General features: G+C 45.7%; 1 protein-coding gene across 1 annotated transcript in view; it reads left to right on the top strand.

The window, feature by feature from the left end:
• The window catches only part of LOC143766774 (ABC-type organic anion transporter ABCA8-like), a 158366-nt gene that overhangs the window by 41873 nt on the left and 102542 nt on the right, over window positions 1-13951 (top strand). The window contains exons 17-21 of the mRNA XM_077254726.1: window positions 429-519; window positions 11780-11919; window positions 12048-12167; window positions 12434-12626; window positions 13197-13363. Of these exons, the coding sequence (XP_077110841.1) occupies window positions 429-519; window positions 11780-11919; window positions 12048-12167; window positions 12434-12626; window positions 13197-13363 (711 nt within the window). The remainder of the gene's footprint in view (window positions 1-428; window positions 520-11779; window positions 11920-12047; window positions 12168-12433; window positions 12627-13196; window positions 13364-13951) is intronic.

Here is a 13951-nt window from a genome sequence, read left to right as displayed (position 1 = left end):
CTGATGGTAATATCACAGTAGTTCTCTTGACTGTAATATCACAGTAGTTCTCCGGACTGTAATATCACAGCAGCTCTCCTAACTGTAATATCACAGCAGTTCTCCTAACTGTAATATCACAGCAACTCTCCTGACTGTAATATCACAGTAGTTCTCCTGACTGTAATATCACAGCATCTCTCCTGACTGTAATATCACAGCAACTCACCTGACAGTAATATCACAGCTGCTCTCCTGACTGTAATATCACAGCAGCTCTCCTGACTGTAGTATCACAGCAACTCACCTGACGGTAATATCACAGCAGCTGTCATGACGGTAATATAACAGCAGCTCGCCTGATGGTAATTTCACAGCAGCTCGCATGATGGTAATGTCAAAACATATTCTTTTTTCTCCAAATTTCTCATTAACTCTTCGGTCTCCAGATCGGAAGGCGGTTCTCAGTAACGGACGTCTGAAATGTGTTGGCTCCTCCTTGTTTCTAAAAAGGAAGTGGGGTATCGGCTATCACTTGAGGTACGAGGGGTTTAGGTGGGGAGAGATCTTTCAGCTGCATCCCCATATCCACTCTCAGTAAAAATGACCTTAGAATCGGGCCAGTTTCTAATAATTGGGTCAATTACGTCAACAACCCCGTACAATCCTCTGTATCGCATACATTCAAACTAATTTCTTTAAGGGGGAAATGAAGTCAGCATGTCCATACCCTTACATTTCCCCTTTCTTTAATGATAGTCGTCCTCTACCATCCAGAACCTATAATACACAAAATGCCAGTACATTCTCCTGCACATTACTTAAGTTAATGAACATCTCTTTTCGTTTTGTATTAACTGGTCCTATCAGTTAGAACTTTTAAAACAAGTGTTCAAGTTTTATTAAAACTTCAACCCAGCCAGAACATCAGGCCATTCATCCCGCCTTCCCCCAACATTGGCCATTGTGGCAATAACACAGTCAATTGATCCCCCATAAGTCTGTGGGACGGGGACAGTCCTTTTAAGCTCACCCCTGACCATAACTCAGGCACACAGTACCTTAAAGGCATTCTTTTCTTACTGGTCAAGATCCAATCCTGGACTGAGGGTGTAGATGTCACGGCTTTACTGTGACAGAGAGGAGCCAGAAGACCGTGCGGTCTGATTTCTCGTATTCCTGCACTTATTAGAAGCACTTCACCTTCATATTAAGCAGTGCAGAGGTTAATCTGTTGAGTTGAGAGCTCCTGAAGCTTTCCTGCTTTGATGGTTTCAGCTGTTCAGTGTTGGCCACTCCCTGCTGCTATACATAATCGCCTCTGGCATGCAGGCATTGCCAGTGTTAGTTTCATGTTGCCTGGTGTGGAGTGGAGGTGTTGGTTGTTTGAGGAGGCACTTTGGAGTGTTGCTCTCGAGACTGTTGCGTGGATATTTGTCTGTGTGCATATCCTCATCCTTTCCTATTTTGTTTTTCCTCCCCATTGTCCTTACGTTTGCACCATTAATTTTATTCCTGGGACCAATCTTTTAAGGAGCAGACTATATAATATCTCTGGTCCAGAGAGGCAGGCCATGAAGGACTACATCACTAAAAGTCTGACAACGGGTCATATCAGGCATCCTTATCCTCCTTTGCTGTGGTGATTTTCTTTTGTAAAGAAAAAGCATGGGGGGTTATACACCTGCCTAGATTTCCATGAACACAATCAGATCACGGTCCAGCATCATTATCCTCTTCCTCTCATCACGGTCCTCTTTAACCAGATTGTAGGAGCAAGATGGTTTTGGAAACTGGATCTTGGTGGTAGGAGGTGGAAGTATAATCTTATTCATATTAAGGAGGGGCATGATTGAAAAACAGCCTTTAATACACCTGAGAGATACTATGAAAACCTTGTTAACTAATGCTCTCGCCGTCTTTCAGCACTTTGTAAATGACATTTTTAGTCACCTGGTAGGAAGATTTGTTGTAATCTACTGTATCTTTATGACATATTGATTTATTTGCCTGACCATGAGTCACAACAGGTACATGTCAGGCAAGTCTTACAGATACTCAGAGACAATAAATCATTTGTCAAACCAGAGAAATGTATGTTCTCGGTTCAGGAGATCCCTTTTCTGGGTAATTTCTTATAGTCCTCCTGTTTTCGTATGGATCTGGTAAAAGTCCAGGCCGCACTGGATTGGGATCGTACTGAGGACTTAAAGGTGCTACAAAGGTTTTTGGGTTTTGCCAACGACTACCATAGGTTCATCAAAAAGTTTTTGGTTGTGCCCAAACCTCTGACGAATATGACCAGGAAAGGGACAGACTTTTCCAAATGGTCCAGTCCGGCCAGGTAGGCATTTGATACTGCGAAAGAGTGTTTTGCCTCTGCGCTGATTATCATACAGCCTGACATCACTCAACCATTTATAGTAGAAATTGGCGCATCTGAAGTGGGGGAGTGGGCTGTATTTTCGCAGGGTGCGTCTCCTGGAAAATGGGGTCCATGTGCATACTTTTTTTAAAAAAAATGTCATCTACGAAGATAAATTATGACATTGATAACAGGGAACTCTTGGCAATCAAGTGGGCCTTTGAAGAGTGGCGTCATTTTTTGGAGTGGGCAGTTCATCTGGTTATGGTATTCAGGGATCATAAGAATCTTGTATATCTAGAGTCTGCGAAATGTCTAACGTCTCGACAGGCAAGATGAGCATTGTTCTTCACCAGGTTTAAATTTTTTCGTTACATATAGGCGGGGAACAAGAACATTAAGGTGGATGACTTATCTCGTTGGTTTCCTGGGGGTGGAGATAATTGTGAACTGGTTCCTATACTACAAAAAGGGATGGATATTGCGTCTATATGCTCCAATCTTGAGAACGAGGTTGTTGATGCTCAGGGGATGCCCCTGCTGCCTGTCCATTAGGATAACTGCTTGTTCCTGTGAATCTTCGACTGAGAGTCCTTAGTAAACATCATGATTTGGTCTTGGCCGGACATCCCGGTAACAGAGCCACCACAGATCTTTTTACTCAGCATTTTTGGTGGTCTATGGGACACGAGGATGTTTGGGAGTATGTAGCCGCCTGCAGTGCATTCTAAAACCTCTCATACTCGTCCGTCTGGGTCTCTCCAACCATCGGTGATTTACAGTAGACCTTGGACTCGTTTATCGGTTATCGGAATACTGTAATTTTGGTGGCAGTGGACAGATTCAGAAAGATGTCACATTTCATTGCGCTACCCTCTTTACCTAATGTCAAGACCTTGGCGCAAATTTTCATCATAGAGATCGTAAAATTACATGGGATCCCTACCGATATTGTTTCTGACCAGGGGGTGCCGTTTATTTCCAAAAATTTGAAAAGCATTTTGCACTCGTTTGGGGATCCACCTGTCATTCTCTTCAGCAGTTCACACGCAGTCTAATGGGCAAACTGAACGGGTTAGTCAGAATCTTGAGACTTATTGTCAGGAAATATGACGTAATGTCTTATTGTTTGATTGCACACTGAGCTCTGCTGCATCTTCCTGCCTTTGTAAGTGACATTCGGCCCAGACACACGCTGTGGGCTTTCTGACCCACCTCCTCACACTGCCTGTCAGCTCTGCGTAATTCTAAACCCCTCATTCCCCCCTCCCACCTGATACCAGCTAAAACTGGTAGGGCAACTTTCAAACTGCATGGGTACTTCTTTGTTCTTGAAAAGTTATGTATAATGGCACTGATTAGTGATAGAGATATAAAAGTTACATATTCCGGATGTCCACCGAGAGATCTATAACTCACTGAAATCTCTAGGATCAAAACCCAACGAAATCCAAGGAATGGATTTCTCTGTAAGCAGGTCATGTATACACTTCGTGTTTATCCTTAAATGAACCCCAATGTCATGCTGAGCATAATGATAATTGTGTCGTTCTTCTACGAGGTTCATATGGCGAGCTATGACTAGAGATGGTTTTTCATATCTTTAAGAAAGGGGCGTATTCAGCCACCCAGTGAGGTCACAACATGGGGAGTTCTTTGGTTTTGGGCAGAAGTATAAGATAGTGAGACCTTATTTTGCACTAGTCTTTATCCAGGGAACTAGCTGAGAGACACTCTGTAATGCACTTTGATGTATCGCCCCTCCCCCGCACCGCATGTTCTGCTGTGAAATAACTTAAGCAACTGTAACTGTTTTTCTTCCTTTAATCCCTTTTTATTTTGTAATTGTCTGTATATACATAATTGTCTCATTTTATAATATCCTTTTATACTTTTGTAAACACTGCCTACCTTTTGGAGTAAAATATATAAAATTACTAGCTTCGTTTCTCCTTGCTTTATAACATACTTTTACATCTTCTGAAGTAAATTATGCTACTAATTGGGTTGGCTCCTGACCCGTTATTAATTAAGAAATAGGAGCTGGTGGAAGCGAAAGTGTCCTGAGCCTTTGGGAAAACTAGCAGCAATGGATGGCATTGATAATTATGGTTCCCGCCTGAGTGGGAGTAGTTATATCGCTCTCGCTGCAGTGTACCCTATAGCCAGTACATAGCATTGCAGCCTTTCTGGCAACTAATTATCCTCGGTGCAGTTCCCTGTCTTACCTGAGGGTAAAGGGGCGCCAGAGAGCTGCAAGTTCCAAACCGGAACTGGGAAGTGGGATATAGATAAATCCCCTTCAGAAAAGAACCGGGGGAAACCAAACAACCCCGGTTCATGACACTTATCTTAGGTGTTTTGTGTCTGAGAATTAGGAGGATTGGGTTACCTACTTACCTCTAGCTAAATTTGTGGTGAATAACCGTTGTCATGAGCCTACTGGTTAGTCCACATTTTTCAGGGCCTACGGGTTTCATCCTCATTTCTGCCTTTGTTAATAGGAATTGCTTTTCAGGAATACATGAAGAATTATTTTCATCATCAATCACATCTGTGTGACAAGGGGTGTCACGATAATATAAATATGCCATATTCGGAGTATTGTTCTAGAAGGTTTCATGGCACACACACATGCTGTGGGCTCTCTGACCCCCCCTCTTCAGCTGCATAGGAAACTCTTCTTCTCACTACACACTAAAGGTACCTTCACATTAAGCGACGCTGCAGCGATAGCGACAACGACAGCTATGCAGCGTCGCTGTTTGATCGCTGGAGAGCTGTCACACAGACCGCTCTCCAGCGACCAACGATGCCGAGGTCCCTGGGTAACCAGGGTAAACATCGGGTTGCTAAGCGCAGGGCCGCGCTTAGTAACCCGATGTTTACCCTGGTTACCAGCGTAAAATGTAAAAAAAACAAACAGTACATACTCACATTCGCGTCCCCCGGCGTCCGCTTCCCTGCACTGACTGAGCGCCGGCAGTAGCAGGGCACAGCGGTGACGTCACCGCTGTGCTGTGCTTTCACTTTCACTTTGCGGCGCTCAGTCAGTGTGGGAAGCGGACGCCGGGGGACGCGAATGTAAGGATGTACTGTTTGTTTTTTTTACATTTTACACTGGTAACCAGGGTAAACATCGGGTTACTAAGCGCGGCCCTGCGCTTAGTAACCCGATGTTTACCCTGGTTACCAGTGTAAAATATCGCTGGTATCGTTGCTTTTGCTGTCAAACACAACGATACACGGCGATCGGACGACCAAATAAAGTTCTGAACTTTATTCAGCGACCAGCGACATCACAGCAGGATCCTGATCGCTGCTGCGTGTCAAGCTAAACGATATCGCTAGCCAGAACGCTGCAACGTCACGGATCGCTAGCGATATCGTTTAGTGTGAAGGTACCTTATGTGCAACTTGATACCAATGTGCAGCAGCCCCCCACTGAGTAGTTAATGGCTTTAAGCTGGCTAAAGGCAGCTGTAGTACCATGTGCTCTTTTGTCCATGAAAAAACTTAATAGTAAGGCATAACGTGATCCCAATTAGTGACAGAGATATGAAAGTTATATATTTGATATGTGCAACAATAGGGCTACACACCAGTGCGTTTTCTAAGCGCAGCGCCTAGCAGAAATGGAGAAATGGATTACTACTTAACAGGGGCTCATATCCACTTCATGTTTGGGCTCAAATTAGCACCCAGCTCATGACCGGAAGAATGGTAGGTCCATGGTCGCTATACGGGGTGCCATCCCTGAGCTACGATGGCTAAGAGCTTTCAGTACGCTTCAGTCCTTCTGAGAAAAGAGGAGTGTATTTCATAACTCATCCCACTCGGTGATGTCACAACCAGAGGTTATGTCTTAAAGCTGCTGAGTTATGAGTCAGTCTTTGCCCAGGAAGCTGAGAGACACATCTGTAATGCATCTTGATGTATCGCCCCTCCCCCGCACCGCATGGTCTGCTAAGAAATGATATGAAAGAACTGTAAGTGTTTTTTTTCAACTTTCATCCCTTTTTACTTGTAATCGTTCTGTACATATATAATTGTCTCATTTTATAATATCTTGTTCCACTTTTGTAAACACTGCCGACCTTTTGGAGTAAAATATATATAATTACTAGCTTCGCTTCTCCTTGCTCTATAACATACTGTCACGTCCTCTGAAGTAAATTATGCTACTAATTGGGTTGGCGTCTGACCCATTATTGATTTAGGAATAGGAGCTGGTAGCAGCGGACCGTACTGAGCTTGTTGGGTAAAGCTGGCAGTGACGGAATGGGGTTTATAAGTGTATTGCTCAGCTGCGGCTTGGAATAATTACATCACCGTCACTGCAGTGTGTGCCCAATAGCCAGTACATAGCAGGCAGTCTTTCTGGCGACTAATTATCCTAGGTGCAGTTCCCTGACTGACCTGAGGGTAAGGGGGCGCCAGAGAGCTGCGAGTTCCAAACCAGCAGTGGGAAGTGGGATATAGATAAATCCCCTTCAGAAAAGAACCGGGGCAGCCAAACAACCCCGGTTCATGACATATTGGTGTCAGCAGTGGGGAAGATCAAAATTTCCTCCCTGTGATTCATGACATATTGGTGGCAGCAGTGGGATGATAAAAATATTGGTGGCAGCAGTGGGATGATAAAAATATCCCCCCTGTGATTCATGACAAGGGATTTTGAACAATTTGAAAAAGATGGGGTCCAAATACAAGAGTGTGGCTGATCGGAGACGTTTGGTGAGTTTGGACCTGTGTGTGGTTGTCCTGCAGGAACATTAAGTTGAAGGTTCCTTCTTGGAAACTGGGACCCAGGTTTATCGGTCTTTATAAGTTTGTGGTCGTTGACAGTCCTGTAGCATTCTGCCTTGGTTTGCAACCCATCATTAGGATTCATGATATGCTTCACTGACCTCTACTCAAAAAATGCATTGTGAGTAGTGATGAGCGAGTATACTCGTTGCTCGGGTTTCCCAGAGCATGCTCGATTGGTATCAGAGTATTTTGTAGTGCTCGGACATTTAGTTTTCATCACCTCAGCTGCATGATTTACGGCTGCTAGCCAGGCTGAATACATGTGAGGAATACCTGTTTGTTAGGGAATCCCCTCATGTATTCAGCCTGTCTAGCAGCCACAAATCAAGCAACTGTGGTGGCGATGAAAACTAAATCTCCAAGCACTACAAAATGCTCGGAGACCACCCGAGCATGCTCTGGGAAACCCGAGTAAAGAGTATACTCGCTCATCACTAATTGTGAGCTCTTTACCATCACTGCTACCACTATCTCCAGTCATCGTTGATGGAAATTTGGAATTTCAGGTAGCTAAGATCGTTGATTCTCGCTTGGTTTGTCGGTCACTTCAGTACCTGGTAAACTGGAAGAGTTACAGTCCTGAAGAGAGAATGTGGGTACCAGCATCTGACATCCATGCAGTCAAGTTGATTTGGTCTTTTCACGGGGCACACCCTGATAGACCTGGCTCTGAGGTCCCGGCGGTCGTAGAAGAGGGGGACCTGTCATGGGTTTAAAGCAGAGAGGAGACAGAAGAACGTGCTGTCTGATTTCTCAAACTCCTGCACTGATTAGAAGCACTTCACTTTTATATTATACAGTGCAGCTTTCTGCTAGCAGTGCAGGGGTTAATCTGTTCAGTTGACAGCTCCTGGAAGCTTCCTGCTTTGATGATCTCAGCTGTTCAGTGTTGGTCACTCCCCTCTCCTGTATATGCTCACCTCTGGCAAGCCGGCATTGCCAGTGTTAGTTTTATACTGCATGGTTTGGGATCTGGAGGCATTGGTTGTTTGAAGAGACATTTTGGAGTGTTTTTCAGGGGACTGTTGCATAGTTATTTGTCTGTGTGCATATCCTCATCCTCTCCTATTTTGTTCTTCCTTCCTTTACTTCTCAGTGTTCCACTCTGTTGTTTGTGAGTGCATATTTTTGTATGATTTTTTTTTCATTTATCCCTGTACGTCTTTGCTTTTTAATCTGGTTTGTTTATTCATATAAGCCACAACTCCCCTCTTCCCTGGGTGTGGGAGGGAACAGATAGGGGCTGATTCAGGAGCTCGGTAAGGCATGTGACCCCGGTGTCTTCACCATCAGAAGTAATCCACCGAGCAGGGAAAGCTGGGTGTGAGCTACGAGGGAGAGACCATTTTGGATTTATTAATTCAGGCCCGATAGATTACCCAGAGATCTCCCTTCCTCCACTTTTGAAGTGGCCCCCACCATTGGGAGATTACACAAATCCACAAAAGAAATTAACTTTTGCCAAATGGCCAGATAGTTAGAGGCCACGTGTTAATGAAGGCAAGGAGGAGCAGAGTTAAGACCATTTGCTGTCTTTTGTGCAAGGCAGCCAGCATCAATTATACATCAAGGGAAAGCTCTAGACAGTTGGGCACTGACACCTAGAGATAAATTATGAGAGTACCATGCATCTCAGGGTTAAGTCCAATATACCACCAGAACCCTTGGAGCCCTCCACACGCACCCCTGTGTTTCATATCTCTCTAGCTGTCCCAGATACCAAACTATTGAGACTGGCTCTCCTGTTGTGAATTTGGATTTTGGGCTCCCCCGGTGGCTACTGGTGGAATTGAACTGGTGTCTTCATCTTCTCTGTTCACCTGTTCCCATCAAGATGTGGGAGTCGCTATATAACCTTGCTGCTCTGTTAGTTGCTTGCCGGTCATCAATGTTATCAGAAGCCTCTCTGTGCTTGTTCCTGCTCCTAGACAACTACTAGATAAGTTGGACTCTTGTCCATGTTTGTTTTTGCATTTTGTTCCAGTTCACAGCTGTAGTTTCGTTACTGTGTCTGGAAAGCTCTTGTGAACGGGAATTGCCACTCTGGTGTTATGAGTTAATGCCAGAGTTTTAAAGTAATTTCTGGATGGTGTTTTTTGATAGGGTTTTCAGCTGACCATGAAAGTGTCCTTTCTGTCTTCTGCTATGTAGTAAGTGGACCTCAAATTTGCTAAACCTATTTTCATACTACGTTTGTTATTTCATCTCAACTCACCGCCAATACATGTGGGGGGCCTCTGTCTCCTTTCGGGGTATTTCTCTAGAGGTGAGCTAGGACTAATATTTTCCTCTGCTAGCTTTATTTAGTCCTCCGGCTGGGCTGGGCATCTAGAATCAACGTAGGCATGCTACCCGGCCACTGCTAGTTGTGCGTTAGGTTTAGTTCATGGTCAGCTCAGTTCCCATCTTCCAAGAGCTAGTTCCTATATATGCTTATGCCATGTTCTCTTGCCATTGAGATCATGACACTCTCCAGAACCTTTTAGCCGACCCAAATTTGGACTCTCCTTATCGGTCCAGCCCCAACAAACCCGTTGAGACGTCAGTCGTTTCGTTTGGACCTCCCGCTAGGAAGTTATGACCCATTCTAGATATTGGGAATTATTTCAGGTAGGAGGTCAAGGGAGAATTCAGTCCAACCCAGAGGGGCGGTGACAAATATGGGAGGGTGCGAGCTAGGTGTTAAAAGCAAGCTACACACCTTTAGCTTTTGTCTTTATTCTGCAATGGAAGCCACGTGGAGACGGACCAGGAACTAAGAAGGTGCCTGTGGATACGAGAGCTTCCCTTCATACACAAGTGATAAGGAATGGTAACGTGACACATACAGCTATCTGCAATCCCAACCTGTACCCTTCTTTTATCTGTACTTCTGGCTGTAATATCTGTATATTACTCTGTATATATTTGCATTATCTAGTGCGCCTTTCGGCAATAAAAATATCAATTAATTTTGGGCTGCTCTTTTATCTCAAAGCCCGATTTCCCACGCCTGTGAGTCCGGCTAGTACTTATACGCTACCTGGGGTTGGTTTCTGACTCGATATAAGCTTGTTAAGAGACCGGTCATATATCTAACGAGGAACTGGTGGCAGCACACCATTCTGGTGTTATTGGGGGATCCTGGCAGTGACGGATCAGAGGTTTATATATACATATTTATATATATATATATATATATATATATATATATATATATATTCCCTGCCTGTGACTGGTGATACAGTATATATACTGCCCTCATTGCAGAGTGCCCCGATAACCAGTACGTGACAGGGCAGCCTCTCCGGCGACTACTTATCCTAGGTGCAGTTCCCTGACTGGCCAGAGGGTACGTGGGGGCACCAGAGATCTGTGACTGTGTAAGCTTTGTCACAGATTGGTGACGGCGGGGGGATATCCGTATCCCCCTGCTTTCCTCTCCTGTGTTTATCCTTACACTAGGGCACACATAGCTTTAGGGATGGGCAAGGAACCCTGGGATATCTTGCTTCTGCACCATGACAGTAGGACATTGACTACAGTGTCTACAGTGTCCCAGCAATCCAGCAAGGGAATGCGCAATGGGCGCAACAAAACTAGGAAGAGAGAAAAAACTCCCTGGGCCACATATACCACAGTTGTATTGGCTGCTACCTCTGACAGTCCTGTGCTCTTGTTAAAGACATAATGAGACTCAATGCAGTCACCCCACTGTGGTTCTTTGCTCTAGCCCACAGGGGTGTGACGCCACCTCCTGGCGAGGTTGAATGGCTCTCCTTTTTCCTCTGTGCTGTCCATAAAAACGGCGATTGTGAACCAGCTCCGAGGTACTTCCTCCTCCATGAACTGATTGAGTTTGCCTTCTTACAGGCTAGGCATTGTCATAGACCTTATGCCTCGTCCTCTCATGCATGACAATGCCAAAGCCCCGCCCACGGTCATAATACATTACAATGCTCAGGGTCATATGTAGGGTGAGTTCCTCTCCGTGGAGGCTGCACAGGTGGGTCTGGATCCACTGCTCCCTCTTCTTCTTTATCTGGGCCAACCCCGCAATACACTTCACCTGGGTGGCAAGAGGTGTGTATCCCGAGTTTGGGTTCAAATCTGGGCTGGGTGGAGGAGCCTTCTGCATCGGAGGGTTACCCTCCAGCATCTGAGAGCCCCCAGAGTCTCCATTATCTCACATTACTGCTCACTCTCTGACTTAAAACCCACAAATGGTGCCGTCTCTTCTGCCTCCTGAGGCTCATCATGGCCTTTTGTTGGGTGGCGTCTTCTCTGACTCACCATTCCGTTTCACAGTCGTCTCTGCCCATTTAATTGGGACACACCTTACCAGGCATATCTTTTCATTTCATTTTCCAACAACAGTCATTCTTTGTTGTGGGCTGGTACTCTTGGCTCCGACACTCCCGCCTGTAGACGCGACCTCTGAAGGGATTGACAAAGTTTCGTGCCATTTTGATCACTCTATGCCCCTTATGGGTGGAACCTCCTTGCTGTTTCACGCCACTCACCACCATTTTGCATTCCTTGTTCGGCGCCATCTTACACATTACATTCAAATTAATTTCTTCAAAGAGAAACAGTCAGCATGTCCATACCCTTACAGATACACGCCATATTATCTCCTCCTAGGATGCAGGTGTCTCCATCTTGTAATCCGGAAGCCATCACCTCTCTTGTACAAGAACACGTTTCCAGCGCCAAACTCAGCACCCAGAACGTAGAGGACCTCACCTTCACCCTGCCCTTCCACAAGATGGACTTGTTTCCAGGTACTCGCTCTTCTCTATCCTAAAAGTGAACCTACAAATCTCCAGTGCAGACTAACAGCTGCCGAGTGACAGCCATGATGGGATCACATGTAACATATTATCACAAAATATCCTACTTATTCCCCCAGCTCTGTTCTCTCACCTGGATGAGCACGTGGGCGCGGACATCGTGAGTTACGGGGTGTCCATCACCACATTGGACGACGTCTTCCTGAAACTGGAGGGAGATGAGGAGATCGAAAAAGGAGGTAAATGGCAGAAAGAAGACATGGGAGGGGGGGCAGTTCATTCAGATGCCCGCACCTCTCATTAGATTGGGTGGATCTTTGGATGTCCAAGCACCATAATCTGAGATCTACTCCATGTCGTAAATGATGGTAAATCTACCGGTGACAGTTGCACTATTATTTGCACCGTTCTTTTACGCTCTTGATTAATTTCCAATCTGATCTACAATGCCTTTATGTTTTCCCTTCACTAGCGGTGATTTTATATATTTCTTTCTTTTGATCAGATTATGGCGTTTTTGCTCCCTCTGAAGATGAGAGCAGAGAGATGTCCTCGGAGGTGGAGGACTCCGCACTGCTCATGTCAGACTCTGGCACTATCACTCTTCGCGGACTGGCTCTATGGAGGCAGCAGGTGCTGACGGTGGCGCGGATCCGCTTCCTGAAGCTAAAGCATGACATGAAAGGCATCCGATCCATGTGAGTCCTTAAAGGTTTTCTCAGCTTTGACTAATCCCTACCATTGTAAGGTCTCCCTATCTGTCAGGGTCTTTCTAGGCCATCTACCCTTCCCAATGCACTGTCCACCACATCCCAGTGAGAAGTTCCCTCTTGTGACACCAAAAGCAAAAGGGTCAGTCACCTGTATGCCTTGGCCAAAGTTTCGTTCTAATGCCCCCTCTCAAGGGGATGAGGATGAGAATGATTGTCACCTGGGAACCAGTGTGGCTGTCTCCTGGAAACCAGTGCATCTGTGAATTTGGACGCTGTCACTTGGGAATCTGGACGCCTTCACTTGAGACATTCTTATCACTACAGTCCTGGAGATTCCACAGATTCAGTCTCCTGTTCACTTCACTACAATTTAGTGTCCAGGATTACCCAAAGTACTTCCTCACCACTCAGACTTTCTTGACGTGGAGGCCACCATTATACTTCTCTCTGAGGATCTCCTGTTGACAGCAGCCTTTACCCATGTCCTCCTGCGTCCCCCCATGCTCTCTTTCTTTATGGGGCGCACTGGGTGATTACCCTTTTCTTGTGTTTCAGATTGCTCCTTCTGTTCCTGTACATTCTGCCCCTGATTGTTACGACGGTATTACTAAATGCTCTGCCATCCTTTCATAACTGGAAACTCACTCCGGACCTTTATTTCCGAGGACCGGGACACCGGGAGCACAAGTATTTCACCAGCCTCCTTGTCCATAACAACACAGGTAGGAAAGAGCAGTTATTCCCCACTAGGTCCTTACCCCAGTGCTGGAGGCTGGCGCCCCTGTTCTCTGCATCGTAAATCTATCTTTGACTTTTTGATTTGTTTTCAATGGTAATGCTGGTGACATTGCTCCATCGATGCCCAACGGTTGGTCCATGTCCCAGTAATGCCGGTGATGTAGCTTCAAGGATGCTCAGCGGTTGGTCCACTGCCTGGTAATGCCAGTGACATAGCTCCATGGATGTCCAGTGGTTTGTTTCTGTCTGAGAAATGCAGGTGACATAGCTCCATGGATGTCCAGCGGTTGGTCTGTGTGCCAGTAATGCCGCTGACATAGCTCCATGGATGTCCAGCGGTTGGACTGTGTGCCAGTAATGCTGCTGACGTAGCTCCATGGATGTCCAGTGGTAAGTCTGTTTCCTGGTAATGCTGGTGACATTGCTCCATGGATGCCCAATGGTTGGTCCATGTCCCAGTAATACCGGTGATGTAGCTTCCTGGATGCCCAGCGGTTGGTCCGCTGCCTGGTTATGCTGGTGATGTAGTTCCATGGATGTCCAGCGGTTGGTCTGTTTCCCGGTAATGCTGG

This window comes from Ranitomeya variabilis, chromosome 4, assembly GCF_051348905.1.
Source record: "Ranitomeya variabilis isolate aRanVar5 chromosome 4, aRanVar5.hap1, whole genome shotgun sequence".
Taxonomy (NCBI): Eukaryota; Metazoa; Chordata; class Amphibia; order Anura; family Dendrobatidae; genus Ranitomeya; species Ranitomeya variabilis.
Note: the sequence above shows the minus strand (reverse complement) of the source record. Positions and strands in the feature narration are given on the sequence as shown.